General features: G+C 33.6%; 1 protein-coding gene across 1 annotated transcript in view; it reads left to right on the top strand.

The window, feature by feature from the left end:
* DNAH8 (dynein, axonemal, heavy chain 8) overlaps positions 1-20,279 on the top strand; it is a gene marked incomplete at its 5' end in the record, with an annotated part of 124,576 nt that overhangs the window by 24,853 nt on the left and 79,444 nt on the right. Inside the window, 16 exon segments of the mRNA XM_010288192.1 lie at positions 1,364-1,599; positions 4,948-5,052; positions 6,053-6,166; positions 6,814-6,876; positions 7,943-8,043; positions 8,930-9,067; positions 11,977-12,217; positions 13,241-13,440; positions 13,787-13,940; positions 14,045-14,208; positions 14,352-14,454; positions 15,063-15,167; positions 15,460-15,621; positions 17,507-17,731; positions 18,359-18,531; positions 19,783-19,961. Coding sequence (XP_010286494.1) covers positions 1,364-1,599; positions 4,948-5,052; positions 6,053-6,166; positions 6,814-6,876; positions 7,943-8,043; positions 8,930-9,067; positions 11,977-12,217; positions 13,241-13,440; positions 13,787-13,940; positions 14,045-14,208; positions 14,352-14,454; positions 15,063-15,167; positions 15,460-15,621; positions 17,507-17,731; positions 18,359-18,531; positions 19,783-19,961 — 2,463 coding nt within the window.

Genomic DNA, 20,279 nt, shown 5'->3' with positions numbered 1-20,279 from the left:
TCTGTTGTTGTTGTTGTTGTTGTTTTTGTGTTTGTTTTTTTTAACTTTCTGTGGCAGATGTTATCATGATTGCTATCTAGGGATAAGTGGTAAATGTATCCCTTTCTAAATATCAGTGTGGCCACGTTTCTAATGAGCAGCCCCCACCTTCTGAGAAATTAGATTGAGCAATCATCTCTGTGCAATTTGTCTTCCTCGTACATCAGAGAAGACTGAAGCCGCACACTTTGATGACTAGAGGTCATTTCAGGATCTTGGTGGTGTGCTATCCCTAGCTTTCTTCCTGTGAGTAAGCAAAATTGTCAGGCTGCTGACTGCATATCCTCATCCAGTTCCTGGATGCAACTTCTTATTAATGAAACCATTCTGGAGCCAATTAATTCACTCTGGAAAACTCTTCCTGTCTATTACTCTGTGACCAAGAGTCATAAGGAGCAGTGTATCCAAATAATATGGATTTTGTTGATGGTCACACTACTCGCTCATCTGTGACCACTACATCAGAGTGAGCCAAGCCCTCCAGGTTCAAGAACAAGGATATTAATTATTTTTTTATGATCTGGGGAAGGAGGTATTTTTCTTGGACTCAGATTAGGTTTGGGAATAGATTTATGATCATTTACATATTCTAGCTTCTGGACAGTGTATGGTACTTTTCTTGAATTACCCCTGGCCTTCAGGGATTAGATTTTTAATGCTAATAGCCACATTACTAAAGAAGAAACTATATCTGCTGTAAAATTTGTTTTGTGAGCAGGAAGGTTATATGTTGTTAGTAGCTTTCAGTTTCTTTCACCAGAGTGCAAAATGCTGCCTGTTAAAATCCTGATTTATTCTGATAACAAGTTAGAGTGCCAATGATTGGCTTTTCTGCATCTTCAGTGTTGGTTGGTGTTTATATATTAACTGCATATGATATGATGTGACACCTTACAGTTTTAGTTGTGAAGTATTCCAGATCCCAATATTGAAATCCCAGGATGCCGTTTCCTCAATGGGCATAAACAATTTAAATATTACTGATCTTTATGCATTTGTTTAATATATATACAAAGTATTTTCTGAGAATCTATATTAATAAGTAGGCATTTTCTTCTTTATTCATCTTCTCTATATGGTCTGTTAGATCAGAAACATATTTACCAATATGTTTTACAGATACCATAATATACAATAAAACAACAGAAGTATATTTAAGTGTACTTGAAATTGTTTTGAAACATTTAAAATGCAATAGTTTGATTGCCTGTTTGTTCTTCCTAATTGCTGTTAAAGAACCAGATGCGATGATGTGGGGGTTTTTTTACAGAAAAAAATTAAGATGAAGGTTGAATAATTTATTTATTCATTTATTTTAAACCAGGACCACTGAAACTGGCTTTAGCAGTTGAAGCCAAAGCCTGGAAGATGCTCCTCTGTCATTATTTAAATGAGGAATATAAAAAGAAAATGACAGACATGACATCGTTCATAACTGAACATTTAAAGAAATTGTCTCGACCTCTGCATGACTTAGATGATGTCAGATTTGCAATGGAAGCTTTATCTATCATACGTGATAATAAAATAGAAATGGATATGACTCTGGGACCTATTGAAGTAAGATGACTTTTAAATTTTTATCTTGATTAAAATGCTATTACATAATAGGAATCATAAGATAAACTGAGAACCCAAACAATGAGTTTACTGTCCTGAAGGATCTAGGCTGAAGATGGGAAACAAAGCAATATTTTTGTTGTTATTTTTATTATAAATTATGAACCAGTATTAGATACTTTGCTAGATATTGTATAAATGCTGAACAGAAAAAAATATTCTCTGTCAAATAACAATCTAGGAAACAGCATGCAGAAGTATGCAGATGAGAGCACAAGAGAAAGGAGAAATAGTCTCCCTTTGCTGTGTGCTTTTCCATTAGCCTTAATCCTCCTCTTCACTTTTCTGTAGCTATAAACAAACATCTTGATCATCTAACCCCTTTAAATATAACCAGAACATATTCATGGAGCCACACATCATTGTATGCTGTCAGAAACTTGCAGCATTCTTTTAGTTTCCCCTATAAGAAAGAAGCTAAAAGAAGCTCATTAAGTTTTAGATATACTTGGTATTTATTTTCACACTCTGAAACAGTCAACTTAATAGAACACATTTGTTTTATGTTTTCATCCACCTTTTGGAGAAGAAATTGTATTGCTGTATAGTAACACTTTCTTTCTTGAAGACTGTTCTGTTAACATGATAGCAGAAAGGACTTTCAGTGGATTGTTGTCAGTTTTGTTAGTTTTATGATAAGAAAGCGGGGTTTGTCTTAGCAATTTATGTGGTGGTTTGTAAGCCAGGAATGGAACAGAGACTATTTGAAGGCAAATATGACCAGTTCTGTGATCCAAAAGAGGTTAAACAAGTAAAGGAATTACTAAATGTTATTTCTTAGTCTGACTGCCTTCAGGCTGAAGATATGGACATGATCATCATACTCATAGATGTTAAATAAAACAAGCAAGAGGAAATGAGTTCAGCACTGTCTATTGGCTAGGTTTTACATGTGTAGGAAATGATGCAAAATTTATAAACAGGTTTACATAATAACAGGTATACAAAGTTTTGAAGTATTAACGTTGCTTATTTATTTATACTTGCTTCTGGTACTTTGAGATTAATATTAGGATAAACATTCTTTCCCAAGCCACTTACATTGTATATATCTTGCAAACATTTACTCCCTTTCTGTATTAAAGTAATAAGTTCCATTAATATCAATAGGGCTAGCCCTAGTCACTCTTAGATTTTTTTTTTCATGAACTTTATTTAAATAATGAAAGAATATAGAGCTGACAAAATCAAGATGTGAATATAGAACAATGGCAACTGATCAGTAATTTCAATGTTTTCTCTTGTTTTCTTGGTGGATTTAATTAGAACTTTGTTGATGGGGTGATTAGGCATTATATTTCTTACTAGAACATGACTGATGGAAAGAGGGCTTGATGTAAGGAAAAGTAGGACAGGAAGCGGATTGAGCATAGTCAACCTGGATTTATCAAGGGAAAATCATGCCTGACCAACTTGATAGCCTTCTACGATGAGATGACTAGTGAACAAGGGGAGAGTAGTGGATATTGTTTATTGTGATGGTAGCAAGGCTTTTGACACTGTGTCACATAATATCCTCATTGACTAACTGATGAAGTGTGGACTAGATGGGTGGACAGTGACTTGGGTTGAAAACTGTCAGGCTCAAAAGATTGTGATCAGTGGCACAAAATCTAGTTAGTAGTGGTATACCCCAGGGGTCCGTACTGTGTCCCATCCTGTGTACCTGGAGGATGGGGCAGAGTGCACTTCCAGCAAGTTTCCAGATGACATAAAACTGGGAGGAGTGGCTGACACGCCAGGTAGTTTCAGAGGGACTTAGATGGAGAAATGGGCTAACAGGAACCTCATGAAGCTCAACAAAGGGACATGCCAAGTCCTGCTCCAGGAGGTGAATAACCCTAGGCACCAGTGCAGGCTTTGCAGAAAGAGAATGGAGTTTCTTGGTGTACACCAAGTTGAACAGAAGCCAGCAAAGTGCCCTTGCAGCAAAGATGGTTAAGAGTATCGTGGGCTGTATTAGGAATTGTGTTGCTAGCAGGTTCATGGAAATGATCCCCTTTGCTCTGGGGTATGAGACTTATCTGGAGTGCTGTGTCCAGTTCTGGGCTTCCCAATACAAGAGAGACATGGACATACTGGAGTTAGTTCAGCAAAAACTGACTAAGCAATTGGACAATCTGACATGAGGAGAGGCTGAGAGTGTTGAGAATTTATTCCAGGGAAGGAAGTTGCAGGGGGTATTTTATCAATGTGTATTGTACCTGATGGGGCTAAGAAGGAAGAGGGAACCAGATTCTTCTCAGTGGCAGCCAGTAAGAGGACAAGAGGTAATTGGTACAAATTGAAATACAGTAAATTCCATTTAAACCTAAGAAAAAATAACTGTGAGGGTGCTCAAACACTGGAACAGATTGCCCAGAGGGGTTGTGGACTCTCCATCCTTGAAGATACTCAAAACCTGAATGGGACATGGTCCTGGGCAACCTGATTTAGGCAACCCTGCTCTGAGCAGGGGAGGATGGACTAGGCAATCTCCAGAGGCCCCTTGCAACATCAGTGGTTCAGTGTATATCACTCTTGGAAGCTGAACAGGAGAGAATTCTAAGTGTAGATACCTGCATAGAATAAACAACTGTGTTTATCAACCATCACAAACTGCACAGAATAAAATTGCAGGTCAAAGGAGTGGTTAACACAATGCACACTGCTCTTTGTCTTCATTAGCAAATCTTTTGCCTACCTGTTGTGAAGCTGTAAAATATTAAAACTATCTTATTTTTAAATAATGCTGTATGTGTAGGATGAGGGTAATAAAGCAGAAGATATGCAAACAAATTGCAAATGAGAACAACGGATAAGAAAGGTTCATTCTGTAACAGATACATATGCAGGCATTTGGTAGTTTGGCAAACTTATAGTAATAAATATTTTATTTATTGATATGATATATGATTATATGATACGGCAAACCATTTAAAAATGTGTAGTTTAGTGTGCATGATTATTCAGAGTCAGGAAAAATTAATCAAAATCTGCATTTAGGTGGAATGTAGATCAGTGGAATAAATACAATTGAGATTATAAAATTGTATATATTTTTAATATTACATTTGTTTTTTGTATATTTTTTTCCTAGTATTTCATCCAAGACATCTTTAAAGAAACATGTTTTGCTGTTGTTCCCTAGTGCTTTATTCATCATCCTTATTTTTAAAAAGCAAATAAATATTTTATACCTAAATTACATTAACAGGTTTTTTTTTAAATGTTTCTTACAAATTGGATCTATATTCCTGCAAATGAACTTAAAATGCATCATTCCTAAGGTTTTATTTTTTCATCTAGGAAGCCTATGCCATTTTAAATACATTTGAGATCGAGGTTACAAAAGAGGAATCAGAAGGCGTTGATACACTCAGATATTCTTTTAATAAATTACAGAGCAAAGCTGTAAGTATATAAAACTATGTTATTTTCCATTTGTCTTCATGTGCTTTTTTCAGAGTATTAATGACAATGTGGGACCAATTGTCACTCTACTCTGTCTTCTCACTCTTGGCCTCAGTTGCACACTACTGTCTATACCTTTGATTAGTATGTTCATTTTCTAATTTTATTTTTATAGACCTTTAATATTAAAATATTATTGTAGCTTTTCGATATATGCTTAAAACCTGCAAGGAAATGCGAAATTTATTCTGTCTCTCTGCTCTCTCTGCTGTCCTTCATTTCCAGTTTTTGTGTCATTCTTGTCTGATCAGGAAGATTACTACTCTTAGATTACCGGATTTTAAGAAGTGCATAGTTTGCCAGTGCCCTTACCCCTAAGTGGTGATTTACCTTTATTGCTTAGGACAACCTTATATCCCTCAAAAGCTCAATGTTTATTGAATATTTTCTGTAGTATAGAAGGTTAGATATACATATTTTGTTGGAACAATTAAGTTCATTCACTCTGGAACAGACTCAAGATCTCAAGAGTATGTCTTACATTTGCATTTCATGCAGCTCTTGGTTCTTGTCTCAAGCTTTTGAACAAAGACTAAGAAAGTTGTTAGAGAGAAGGCTTAGCCATCTATGAGGAAAAGGACCCTAACGCTTTGTGTTTTGAGACTTTTTTTGGAGGGAGGGAGGAAAGAAGAGAGTAAGATCTTTTTTCCCCTTTTTTCTGTGTCCTTTTGTTCCCCCACACCCTTGTAATGAAACATGTTTGCTTAATGGTGGAGGGGAGATATTGTTATGGTTTTTGGTTTTTTTTTTCCTCTCTACTTTTAGTTTCAAAAATTGAACATATAGCACCATAAAAGGAAAAAAAAAATCTATTTGGCTTCAAACAATTTTTGTTCAGGATTTTAATACTTTCTATTTATAATTTTGGTTTATATATAACTCAAATATCTGTTCCTGATTTTTAAAGGAATAACTTTGATTTTAATCTTTTGTATGTCAGTCCAGAGTTCAAGATGAGTTGGTTCAAGTTCAGCCCAAATTTAAGAGAAATTTGCTAGAATCAGTCGCAGTTTTTCAGGAGGATGTGTCAAACTTTGAAATGTCATATGAAATGGTAAATGAATTTAGTAGTTACCTGTGAGACTTGCACTTAGTTTTTCAATATTTTTGGTTTGCAGCATTTGGGTGCCAAAATTTTATTCTGCCCAGCTACTGAGTGCTTGATGCCATGGCTGCTAAGCAGCCATCATTGTAGGTCAACTTTTCAATATGAAGAAATAACAATACACACAACTCTGTAAGGAAAGAAAAGAATCCCTGGTGTAAAACGTGCCGCTATAAAATCTTAGTTTATAAATTAATTAGAAATAATTAATGAATGATAATAGAAATAATAATTAGAAATTAATTAGAAAATAATTTAGAAATTATAGCAAATGTTGTGGCATCTTTGCTCACACATCAACATTAAAATGATGGTCTCAGGCAACTTGCTGGGTATTTTATTTTCAGCAAAAGAATGAAATATGAAAAATTAAAAGTCTAATCCTATTCAGTTTAATTAAGCTAAAGAATGTTTAATTTAATAAAAGTTATATTTTCTTAGATTTACCATTGTAAGTATTGCATTACCAAGATACATAACTTGATTGGATTTTAACTACCAAAAAATACACATTTTTTGATGACCTGTAAATATACAGTGGCCTTCAGTCACTTTGAGAATTAATATTCAGTTTTTATTAACTGCTTATTTGAAAGGAAGGACCTATGGTTCCAAGTATTCCACCTCAGGAAGCCAGTAATAGGCTACAGATCTTTCAGGTAAGAAAATAAACTGAGTTTCCAAATAATTAAAATTAGATCTGCTATTGCTTATCAAAACATGTTTAAAAAAAGACACATTTACAGTCTTTGGTAAATGTGTCTTGGTGGATATTCTGTGTAGTATTATGTTAACTATACTTTAGTTTCTATAAGGCAATGTTTTCCTTAATGTGGATTGATTGATGTGTAACCTTGCTTTACTCATTGCGTTTTGTGAGCAGCAATTACCAACTTGAAGCAATAAAAGCAGCAGAAGAGCTAAGTCAAGTGCAACAACTCAATAGTGACTGAAAAGAAGTCAGGTTACACATCAGTCACATGAGCCAATCTTTTCGTCTTTTACAGAAAACATTTTACATTAAATAACTTACTCTCAACTTGATATTTGTTTATGAACCTTAGTTCATGCGTCCATAACCAGTTTTTAATCTATTTTTGATCCTTCTTCCTTTCTCTGCAAGTTATAGTAACTTGAAGATTTTTTTCAACAGGACTTTTGTCAGTCTTTTACCTATTGAATAGACTCTGTAAAAAGTAAAGTCAAAATTTGTGAAAAGCAGTAAGTAACTAACAGAAGGTGCTTAAACCTCCTAATGCATCTAAAATGTATTGAAAATGGGGCGATTTTGGTTGCGTTTGCCATATTTATTATTTTGGCAAGAGAATGCTTTGTACATATGGATATAGTAACTGCCAAAATCATTCTTGCCATTTTTCTATGGTGATCATATCCTTTGGACAGCAGTTATACTTTGAAAATAATTGTTGTTTTTTATTTTCTTGATGATGTGGAATTCATTTCACGTTCCTTTTTTATAAAATGCTTCTTCAAATTATTGCTTCTTATATAAAATTTCACTATTTGAATTTAATGTGTGGATTTGAGTATTACATAAGAACTTCAAAATTTTAGATCAAAAATATTTTTAGATACTTAAATATGCTTTAATACAGTTTTTAAAGACAAATTTAGAACTGTTTCATGATTTATTATTAGACATTTTTAAATGAGAAAATTATAAACATATTTTCATTTTGTCTGTATGCATCCTAATTTTATCAGGCTAACTTTGATGAGCTGTGGAGAAAGTTTATCACATATTCATCTGGTGAACAGTTGTTTGGATTGCCTGTCACAGACTATGAAGTTTTGCATAAAGTCAGGTAACTGTGGAAATGCAGCTGTCTTAGGTGTTTATTAAGTATGTTAGAAGGCTAGGGTACACCAAATAGGGAAATACTGTAATCTGGAAGGTTTCCATTGCCTTAAGTGAAAAATAAAAAAATTTTAGACATCTAATGAATTCGCCAATAAAAAAAAATTGTATTTATTATAGTAACAGAACCATACCAGATTATTTTACTACATGCAAATCCTATAGAAATGAGCAGTATACTATGTCCTAGAAATATTTATATATACTTATATATAAGTAGATGAGTAAATATTGTATTATATATTAAGATATGGTACAAGGAGAGAACAAGGAAAAAGCAAGGAAAAGTCAGTGTATATATGAAAAATATAACTAAGCTTTTATGAAAGTCTAAATTTTTTGAGCTGCTGTACAAATGAGAATTGCATTCTAAAGTTTCCACGCCAGCCATTCAATGATGTGATGATAATGCACACCAGATGAGAATCTGACCCTTTCTGACTGTTTTCAGATCCGTGTTTTAGTTCAGATTCAGAGGATGCTTCCAAAGTAAATCAACTAATTGTCCCCACTTGCCATGCTGTGCTTTGCACTGCAGAGCCAGCTCAGGGTACTTAAGCTAGGTTCCTTTTGGATGAATGGAAGTTTTATAGAACTAGATTAAAGGAAAACTTCCCCCAAATGTGTTTGGTGTGGATATTAGGTCCTTAGCACCAACTGTCTGCTCTTTTTTGTGGATTTTATTAATGAAGTGTTCTTTACTACATTAGAAACATCATCTAGTTGATCTACCTAAATTTTTTGTAAAAATATTACATATACCATGTATTTAACTATTGTGAGATATCCAAATAGCTGATTGAAATTAGCGGTATGATTGGTTTTTTTCCCAGGAAGGAGTTAGGCTTGCTTCAGAAATTGTATGGATTATATGATACTGTAATAAACAGTATCAATGGTTATTATGAGATACTTTGGACAGATTTAGATATTGAAAAAATTAATGCTGAACTTCTGGATTTTCAAAACAGGTATGTTCATAATAGGAATTATAACTGATGTTAAATGCATTAAGATTTAGGTGACTTCAGTAAAGCTATTTGACATATTTAAATACAAAACTTTCATGAATAAGGTTTATCATAAAGTAATAAGATTCTTCAAGTAAGAGAGGAATAACACTACACTTATAGATAACCAACCTCTTACTTGTAGTTTTGATAATTGAAGGGCATGTGATCAGTTGAAGAGTCGACCTCCTTAGCTAAACCAATCAAGAGGTTAGGAGAGCTGAAAGTTTATTTGTAAAAGGTAAGTTCTTCAACTAGGAGGATTAGCTCATTGATTTTAAGTCCTGAATAACATAACAAGAATAACATTTCTGAGTCTTTTAGAATATTTTATCCTTTTAAAAAAACATTTCTATACATTAAATAGTATGGGTTTGTAAAAATTACAAATATTGCATTAATGCTGAAAGCTTAAAATGGTTTTGACACAGTTGAGAGGATCGTATGTAATTAGTCTGATTCCACAGTATTTTCTAACCTTTTAGTTTTAACTCTATTTTTAATATTTTCAAATGTACATATGTTATTTTGGGAAGAAATATAATATAGAAGACTAGGACAAGGATTATTTTACAACAGAATAACTGCACCAAGTGCAGTCCCCAACTCTCCTGCTGCCTAAGAGAGTCCCGTTATAAGCTTGACAAGCTCCATCTTAAAACAACTCAAGCTTTCTTGGCACTTCCGTTGTACCCCCAGTCCTCCTGTTAAGAACAATATTCCAGAATCTTTCATTATTGACTTCCAAAATAAAGGCATGACTAATTGATGTATGTTTGTACTTGCGTCAATATTTGTTATATTAGAGTATATCTGTACTACAGTTATAGAGCAGTGCAGGCCTATTAAAACAGCTTTAAATCAATCCTAGATAATGTTAAAATCCAATTGCTGAAATACAGAACTCCACAAGAGCTAAATTATATTACTCTCTGAAATTGACTTTCCTTTAAGGTGGTTCAAGTAGAACTGTATAAAAAGGCAATTACTTTCATAACTGCAGCGAAGTGAAAAACCTTCAGTATAAATAGTTTATTCTTAGGCTGTTAAGTACACATCCACCTATTTACTGATCATTTCCTCCCATTATCCATTTTGTCAACATATCTTACCTCTTGGCATTACTGTGGCAGTTCTTCATGGCTTATCACACTGATGGGTTCAGGTAACCAAAAAAATAGTAGCATAACCTTCCTAACCTAGGGAGAGAGGATCTGTACTACAGAATGTGGAATTTTTTTACTTGATTTTTTTTTTAATTGGCTTCTAGTCCAGGGTGTCATGGTAGTCCAGTAAATATATGTTTTCCTAAAAGTTAATTGGTATATCACATATGTCATTATAAGGCATAAAATTGATAAGAATCGCCCTAGATTTGAAATTGCCCTGACAGGCAGAGTTGAAGGTTGAGTCTTAGATTTGCATTATTTCTGAATTTCTAAATGGGAAACATTAACCAGAGACCAATAACCTTTCAAGGAAATATGTGCCAAAGAGTATTTTTCTTTCCCAAATTTGAGGTTGCAGGGATTAAGAGTCTCTCAAAGCAGCAAGATATTGACAGACACCTCACTGACAGTATCTTGTCTTTGTGTAAAACAGTATCTCCCTGGTTCACAGGACTCAATAAGGATAACAGGGCTCCCAGCTCTGGAACATGCATGTCATTCAAAATGTGCCTCTACTGTATCTGATTCATGTGTCCCAAATCCCCGAACCTGACATTAACTCTTTATTAATGCGTGAAAGGAAATTTATAAAATATTCAGATGTTTTGCCTGGTTTTCTAGGGACAAAGGTGATCTGTGATGTCACTGTCTGACCATGTCTGTGCTCTTTTTCAGCATTCCTGAATACCGTTTTTTTAATCTATTGGTTAGTTTCAACTTTCAACAAGGCAGATTTCTCACAAAATAACATTAAGTGCCTATGAGTTTTATAAAAGTCAAAACTCCAAAAACAGACTTTTCACCCTCAGGGAAAGGCAAGCGGGTATTAAATATTCTGTTTAACAGCAACCAGGGAGCTAATCAACATGAATATACTGGCAACCACATAGCACCAACATAGCTCTAAGCCAGACACAGACTGCCATGTTGTACCTGATTATAGAAAATATGAAATTATATCAGTGGGAGGTAGGGAGATAAGTGACAAAGGATGCAAAACCTAGGAAAATATGATTCAGGCTTTATTACTTTTCCTGCTAAGGATATACTTTATCATTTGCATTAGGATATTTCTGTGGTGGGTCAACTGCTTAATTCTTAGTGTGTAGGCTCTGTAAAAGTGTGGTCAAAGAGGTGAATATTCATTTAATGGTTTTACTAGTTTTTTTTCTACATTAGAAGTATATAATTGTCATTTTCTTAATAAACAGTTTCAGGACCACTTACCAAAAGTAGAGAAGGTGGTCATATCTTTCTAATTTTCATGTCTATCTCCAAAGTAGTATGTTAATATGTTCCATATGTATTACTGGTATTGTAAATTGAAGTAAATATTATATTTGTACAAGGATTACATAGGTGAAATTTAAGTAATTCTGGTTTGATTTTTGTTTGCAAATAGTTTCTGATGATGAGCAGCAGATGTTTTAATGCAAACTGCAATATTTCTGTTTATTTGCAAAGAACATATCAGTGGTTAAAACTGTTAAATATTATGATTTGTTAGTAGGGCATTTGCATTAGTTTTTCCTAAATGGGTAGACTAATTGACACAAATTGTAATTTTACTTAGAAAATGTTGACTTCAACAGGCTGACTACAAGCTACTTCATATCTTCTTGTCTGTTTTTAAAATGTTTAAACAATTTTTATTTTGACAAAAGAGACATTTACTACTGTATCAATTTAACTCAACTGCAGGTGCCGTAGACTACCTAAAGGACTCCAACACTGGCAAGCATTTCTAGATCTCAAGAAAAAAATTGATGATTTTAGTGAGTCTTGTCCTTTGTTGGAAATGATGACTGACAAAGCAATGAAGCAAAGGCACTGGAATCGTATTGCAGAAACAACAGGACATCAATTTGATATAGAATCTGATTCCTTTTGCCTTCGAAACATCATGGAAGCACCAATTCTTAAACATAAAGATGATCTTGAGGTAGGTATATACATTTTTCCCTCTTTGTTCATTTTATATTGTCAGCAAAAATGATTACTTATAAAATGATGACCTTGTTGAAAGATAATTTTTACTTCATTGAAGTCCTTGACTATCAATCAGACCACACTAGTGTAAAATAATTTTAATTTTATTTAGAAGTTTTTATCCATATGAACAAAGACAGAGGTAGCAGCTGGAATCTTTGGACACTTATTTCTAGATAATCTCTTTGTATTCTTCCTGACCCTATTTTCTATGGTTTTCTTAGCTCTTTTTAAACGGGGAAAAACCCAAAGAAAACTTCAAATGATCATGGTCACCTAATTTTTTAACTCTGTGTTCGCTTTAAAGATTTGTAAATAAATCAGGAATTTTAGAGAAGGCTAGACGCTTATTAATATTTAATACAAATACTTTTCTAGATCTGTATGGCTTCTGAACCATAGAATTTCAAAAGGTCCCACACACAACCTGAAAAAAAACTCTCAATGGAGTTTGCAAGTTTTATAGGGTAAATATGCATGCAAAAGCTATTGTTATATTTATACTTGATTTATATGGAATCATTCCAAGGTGATCTGCTTAATTTTGAATTGCGCTCTGAATTAAATAGAATGTCAGAGTTGATGACATTTCCAACCTAAGCTATTCTTAGATTCTGTGATTCTATAAAACAAAATGTGATAAGATTGAGACTTCATCTGGTGATAAGTCTACATCACTGCCATAAACCTTGTAGAAATGATGCTTCATAAATGTTGTTACACAGAAATTACAAAATTGAAGCTACAGATATCGTATATCCATGCACATCCAAGTGTGCCTTTTTCAGTTATCCATACATGTAATTTGAGTGAGTAAAATTAGTGGTATGATCTCTGTGTTTGTGTGACACATTTCAATACTATTTTATAAAATTTCATATACTGTTTTTAAATATTCTATAATTAGATGTGTAATATTAGGAAAAATTTATTTTCTGAAGAATGAAGATTCTAAAAAATGGTTTGTTCTTTGCAGGATATATGCATATCTGCTACAAAGGAAAAGGATATAGAAGCCAAACTATCTCAAATAGCTGACATCTGGGGAAGCCAAATCTTGAGCTTTTCATCATTCAAAGGGAGAGGAGAGTTACTGTTAAAGGGAACTGAATCATCAGAAATTATAACGCTGATGGAGGATAGTTTAATGATTCTTGGCTCTTTACTGACCAATAGGTACTTTTAAATTCTTTGTGTACAGTATTTTCAGAAACATACCGAGATAGGAACCATATTATACTTTGGCTAAATGAGCAGTAAATTTGAACAGAATATTATTTTTTAATGACAAAATGTTACATTGTCTGATGAATAACTTCCTGAAGTGGAAGACTTCCATGTATTAGTAGCAAACAGTTGTCTCAATATATTTGAAGGTAGTGAAGCTGGTAGAAAATTTCCACAAGATTCTTTTTGCTCTAAGTGAAACAAGTGTTGTTTGGTTTTTTTTCACCATCGTAAGTATTTGTTTTATGATGGCTTTATTTAGAATTAATTAATTTCTGTTTCTTATCCTTTTTAGATACAATACACCATTTAAAAAGGAAATTCAGAGCTGGATTTATAAACTAAGCAGCTCTACAGACATAATTGAAGAATGGCTAGTTGTACAGAACCTCTGGATTTATCTTGAAGCTGTTTTTGTAGGGGGAGATATCGCAAAACAATTACCCCAGGTAAACTTTACAATGCTTGCCTATTAATGTGTACTAAAAGTTATCTGTTTAATAATTTTCAACAGATTATGATGAGAAAGTACTTATGTTATGGCTATATATAGGAAGCGAAGCGTTTTCAGAATATTGACAAATCATGGATAAGAATAATGCAACGAGCTCGTGAAAACCCAAATGTAATTAACTGCTGTGTTGGAGATGAGACTATGGAGCAACTTCTCCCTCATTTACATGAACAGTTGGAAGTATGTCAGAAATCACTTACAGGGTATGAATGGTTCAATTTTTAATGCATTATTATTTTGTAAATAGTTTATATGAAATATTAACAGTATTTCAGTCTTACTTTCACTCTTATGTAGAAAAAATTGAGCTGAAATATTCTAATAAAAATCTTGTTCACTTCTGAAGATACTTAGAGAAGAAAAGACTACTGTTTCCTAGATTCTTTTTTGTTTCTGATCCTGCCCTTCTTGAAATTCTTGGACAAGCAAGTGATTCTCATACAATTCAGGTACAACTTAGTGATTTCTTTCTGCTTATAACAAAAAAAAGTTAGAATGTGGAAAAGCAGTTAATAAATAAAAAATTAACCATTTTCTTCATATAAACTTTGCCTGAGAAATATTTTCCTTTCTTGCTCTTTAGTCTTTAACAAAATATGAAATGGATATCTGCAATTTTAAAAAATCTTCATAATTCGGAACACTAAAATACGGTCCCATCAAGTGATTTGCTGGTGGTTCCTTTCACAAGTACACTAACAGAAGGGACCCTGTGAGACTTCCGTGGTTTGCATATTGCAAAATACATCCAGCTAGTCTGGATTGTTACTGAAGATTTATAGTCTAACTAGTCTGGATTGTTCATGATGGTTGATTGAGATAAGATAGCTGATCTCACACGATACCTGATCTCTGTTCTGCTAGATCACCTCTGGAAACTGTAAAAAACCAGAAAATTGAGATAAAATCCTACACAGCCATTTCTGTAATTATTACCTACAGATGGCCTGAAATTCATCTGTAGATTCAGATGAACTTTTGCAGGATAGCCTTACTTGAGATTTTTTCCTGTTTGCTAATATTTTGTATTTACTTGACTTCTGAATTATCCTTACAGCCACATCTGCCTTCTGTATCTGACAATATAAATGAAGTAGACTTTCACCCAAAGGATTATGATCGCATACTGGCAGTCATATCAAGAGAAGGAGAAAAAATTCCAGTAATTCTCTGATTTTTTTTTTTCCCCCAGAAATGTTGTTAATAGATAAATCATTCTATTATTGAACATATAAGTATATATGAAATGGCTTTATTATTAGTTACAAATTAATATTTCCAGGATCCATGTAACAAGATATAATATATCTTCATGAATTAAATTTCTGGTATTGGAATTAAATCTGTAGTTGTCTTGAATAGAAATTTAGTAACTGCTTAGTTACTAACATTCTTGAACAAAAGTTTGGTAACTATGTTCTATTTTGTGCCTTTTACTTTTATTAATTTTACAGTTGGACACTCCAGTGATTGCAAAAGGACCAGTAGAACTTTGGTTGCAGGATTTATTGCATATGCAGCAGATTTCATTGCATGGCATAATTAGGGCAGCATATTACCAAATTAGTGAGCCAGGATTTCAGTTGCTGAATTTTCTTAATCAATTTCCAGCACAGGTGAGATTACGGGATGTGGATTTGTGTGTACTGTCTTGGTTGGGGGCGGGGTGGGGGGAGGTGCGATGTAAAGAGCATACAGGATTGTTTATAAGAGGGAGTTTTCATAGAGGAAACCAAGGTATAGATCTACTCAGTAGAAGGCAAGCTTTAATGACTTCAGTTTTGGTACCCTACATATAGCATAATACTTTTCTTGTAATCTGCTTTAAAATCACTTTTTTCTTCTCTTGGAGAATATGAAGTAGAGCTTATATTTCTGTGATGGATATCGAACCCCTTTCAGATGCAAATAAAATTTCTTGTGCAGATTGATTTCTCTCTCATAATTTAAGACCTATGATTATGTGTCTCATCATTTACAAGATATACCTCATAGTTCATACATTTGTCACTATGATAATGCAGTCCTAGTAGAAGTCTATCTTGAAGGATTCGTTTGCCCAGATACTCCTCCATCTTACTGATAATTCACAAATTTAATGAAAAAGTAATGAATTGTTTCCCATTCTTTAAAAATTCTGATGCTGTAATTTGCTAATCAGTACAGTGCTGGGTGTAGGTTTTTTTAATAGAAATTCTGCAAATATTAAAAGTTGCCGATACATTGCTAATTTAAAAAAAATCAGTACACTTAACTATTTAATAGAATTATCTTAAAGCTGTATTTATGACTTAATTATGTGTTAACTGAGAAGTATTTATTTTGAAATGTCTACTACTTCAAACAGATAAGGACTGTCTTGTTTGCATGTCAGACATTTTGAAGTGGCTTTAATACCATCTGCAAAGATCTTCTTTCCCATGTCTTGTTAATCCAAATGTTTATATGTTCAAAGAATTATTTGTGTTAGAAGGGGCCGGGGGGAGAAGAAGAAAATGGTCTTTGGCCAAGAAATTTAAAGTATGGAGAAAGAAAAGCTGTGTTATAGGACTGAGAAGAAATGGGGCAAAATACTGACAAATATTGGAAACTTTTTATTTCCTTCAAACTGCCTTTTTCCTGTCTCAGAAGGTTCTTCTATAGGTACCATGAAAAAGTCACATCCAAAGATTTTTTTTTTCCCCTCTAATTGGTCATTCTAAAATAAATTTGTTTTAGACTCTACTCATGGTAAGCTAAAGATTCTAAAATGGTGTGATATTTTCCGCTACACAATCTCTGTACCCATGAACTCACTACAGATATATGGAGATAAGTAGAAAGAGTGGGTTAGTAAAATTTTTAGGTCTTGGTGCTTTGTGAATGTAGAAATATGGAGAAAAATGTTATTGATATAGTTCTTGTCTGTCTTGTTTTGTCATGGGTGTGCCTGATATTGTAAATCAAAATCAGTCTGAGACTGTAGCTTACATGCAACATCCTATAACTCTCTAGATTTATCTGAAAGCAAAATAACTTGTAGTTCAATGTGCTCTAGGCTGTACTGCAGTCATAACAGCATGTTAGAAAGATAGCAGTCCATCCCATGTTCAGTAGAAATGCACAGGTTGTTTTTTGTTTTGTTTTTTTTTTTAAATGTTCTTTAATTAGCTACAAAGTAGCAATGGGAAATTTTCAGGAGAACTTCTTCCCCCAGTTTAAGGCCTGTTTGTTTGTAATACTGAAGTACGCTAAGGGATTGTAAGTGAAACTGAGAATTGTCCTTTATTTGTGTGTATCTCAGTATGTGACAAATTTTCATAAAAGGAATTTCCAGTACCACAGCAGAGCCAGTTAACTCGGGCACAGTATCCTGGTGAGATAGCATTATGCTGGATGTAGTGATAATTTGTGACTCTCTACACCATAATTTATTGTTCCAGTTACACCTAAGACTTCTATAATAAAGCTAGGGTTCAACATGTGATTCTTTTTTCTTTTTTTCACATATTAAATTTGTAGGTTGGATTACTGGGAATTCAAATGTTGTGGACACATGATTCAGAAGAAGCTTTACAGAATGCTAAAGAGGACAGAAAAATCATGCAAGTAACCAATGGGAGATTTCTGGAGATTCTTAATATGTTGATTAGCCAGACCACGCATGATCTTTCGAAATTTGATAGAGTGAAATTTGAAACGCTTATTACCATTCATGTGCATCAGCATGATATTTTTGATGATTTGGTAAAGTACAGATTTCGATTTTTGACAATTAAATGCATTTTCTGTCATTATAATTTTTCTTGTATGTGGTAGCTAGTTAGACATGTGTTTGTAATACAGAGATGTCCATAATCTCATCGTAGTAAAAATAGTACAGTTTTGGTTAAACTAGAATAAAATCCATTGGTTCGGTCATCTAAATATTTGCCTCGAATTTTTTACACTTTTCTTAGAATATTTCAATCTTCTACTTCTTCCTACAGAATTGTTTTGATAAACAAAACCCTTTTAAGTATGTCATGTCTTTGAAGAACTGTTGTATTGCTTGCATAACTAAAATGTTGAGTCTGCTGAGGGTGTTGTAGCTTTGTCATCATAGATAATTTCCTTATGGCTTGTTACAGAATCTCAGTAGCTGGCATTGGACTGCACTTTAGCTCCACCCATTCTAGAGTTTTTTAATGTCAGTTTAGCATACATCTGAACATATTATGTGATTCTTACATGTATTTCAGTTTACTTACATAGGAACTTCAACCTGACTGATCACTCATTATCTCCTACAAATAAGCAATTCATCACAGTTATCAAAAACAATAAATGTGGATGCTCAGTTATAACATATACATTTATTTACTTTCTTTTAAGGTAAAAATGCACATCAAGTCACCAACTGATTTTGAATGGTTAAAGCAGTCTAGATTCTACTTTAAAGAGGATTTTGATCAAGTTGTCGTATCCATTACAGATGTTGATTTTGTTTACCAAAATGAATTTCTGGGTTGCACTGATCGTCTGGTTATAACACCTCTTACAGACAGGTTAGAAAAACAACTGTACTTAATGAGTACTTTTAATATATATTTAATACATGTATATATACGCCTTCAAAGAGCTACATTCTGAATTAAGTTCTGTGTGGGCTAGGTCATTCATGAAAATCTTCTCATACATTTACTTAACCATAGTCTTTTAGAAAAGGTAAAATAGAATCTCACTAATTTGTACATTTAGTCGTTCCTAGAAAAGTTTTATCACTGTGCAGTCTTAGAAAGATTTAGTAATAGAAATGAATCATTGTGACCATATGGAAAGCTCAGTACATTTCTGCAGTGACCTGTACTGCTGTCAACCATCAAGTTTTTGTGATGTAAAATGTTAATTTCTACCCCAAAATTTGCTTTGACCCCAATAGAACTCTGGAGTTAAAACCTTTATATGATTTTAAAGTTTCTTATTCGTCAGAAATCATCAAGGTTCCTGTAAGTGCAATTTTGGCATAATATACTATAGTGATTCAAGATAAACTGTAGGAACTAGTTAGTTATTAAACTCTGTTCCATTATGGATTAAAACCAGAAATACTTTAGTTAGAAATGCTCTCAGAGTATTTTGAATTGATTTGACAGTGAAGATACCCCATCATTTGTATAGGAACTTTGTAATTTAATTTCTTTAGTATTAGTCTTCCATACCTTATCATGAATGAAAATCGTAACTAAGACTCATACATAAATGAAATACTAGTCTAAACTTTTTAAGACTTAAAAAAAAAAAGGGGGATAAAGCTTAGGGTTTTTTTCTGAGAATTGTAAAGATCTTTTACCCATAATTGTTGAAGGGGCCCTATGTCCTTATTCTTTCATGCTTGAGGGTTTGTACAAAGGTAACCTAACTTAATGAAATGTATACAGATTAAGATACTGCAGAGTATGATGAGGTGGCAGAATTCAACAAGAGAATCTGCTCTTTATAGCTGCAAAAAGAGTTAGACAATTAAATTCCTTTATGTGATGTGCATTATTTTTTTTAGCTCATCTAATAGTCATAGTTTAAAACAAACTGGATTGACACCAGATAAATTTTTTGCTTTTATAAGCAATGTTTAAATGCTGTATTTTGTGACTTCCACCACTCTGAACTAGCTGTACTCATGGAAGTCAGTGGAACTGCTTTATGAAGATTCTGCAGCTAAGAGCTGTAGAATCCATGGCATAACTCATTCTTATCTTATATAATATGCATATGTCTTTCATGTGATTTAATAAATTAATATGAATTAACATTTATAGGTGCTATATAACTTTAGCGCAGGCTTTGGGAATGAACATGGGAGGAGCTCCAGCAGGACCAGCTGGAACTGGTAAAACAGAAACGACAAAAGACATGGGAAAGGCTCTGGGAAAATATGTGGTAGTCTTTAACTGCTCTGATCAAATGGACTTCAGAGGTTTGGGTAGGATTTTCAAAGGTAAGACTTCTTTGTGTAGGCTAGAAGAGACCTCCACAGGTCATTTAGCAGGTGCAGTTAGAGCAGGTTGGTCAGGACCTCATTTATGTTGGGTTTTTAGTATCTCCACGGATGGACATTTAGTGCAGAGCAGAGGCAAACAATGATTTTCCTCAACCTGCTGACTACACTCTGGCCCAATATGCAGCTGGCTTCTTTTACTACAAGGGCATGATTCTGCTTAATGCTCAATTAGTTGTTAAGCAGGACACCAGGTCATTTTCTGCAAAACTGCTTTGTGGCCAGTCAGCACGGAGCCTGTACAGCTGCATGGATTTA

The sequence above is a fragment of the Phaethon lepturus genome, unplaced genomic scaffold, assembly GCF_000687285.1.
Source record: "Phaethon lepturus isolate BGI_N335 unplaced genomic scaffold, ASM68728v1 scaffold15825, whole genome shotgun sequence".
NCBI classification, from domain to species: domain Eukaryota; kingdom Metazoa; phylum Chordata; class Aves; order Phaethontiformes; family Phaethontidae; genus Phaethon; species Phaethon lepturus.
The sequence above is the reverse complement of the archived record's forward strand: the minus strand, read 5'-3'. Positions and strand labels throughout refer to the sequence as shown.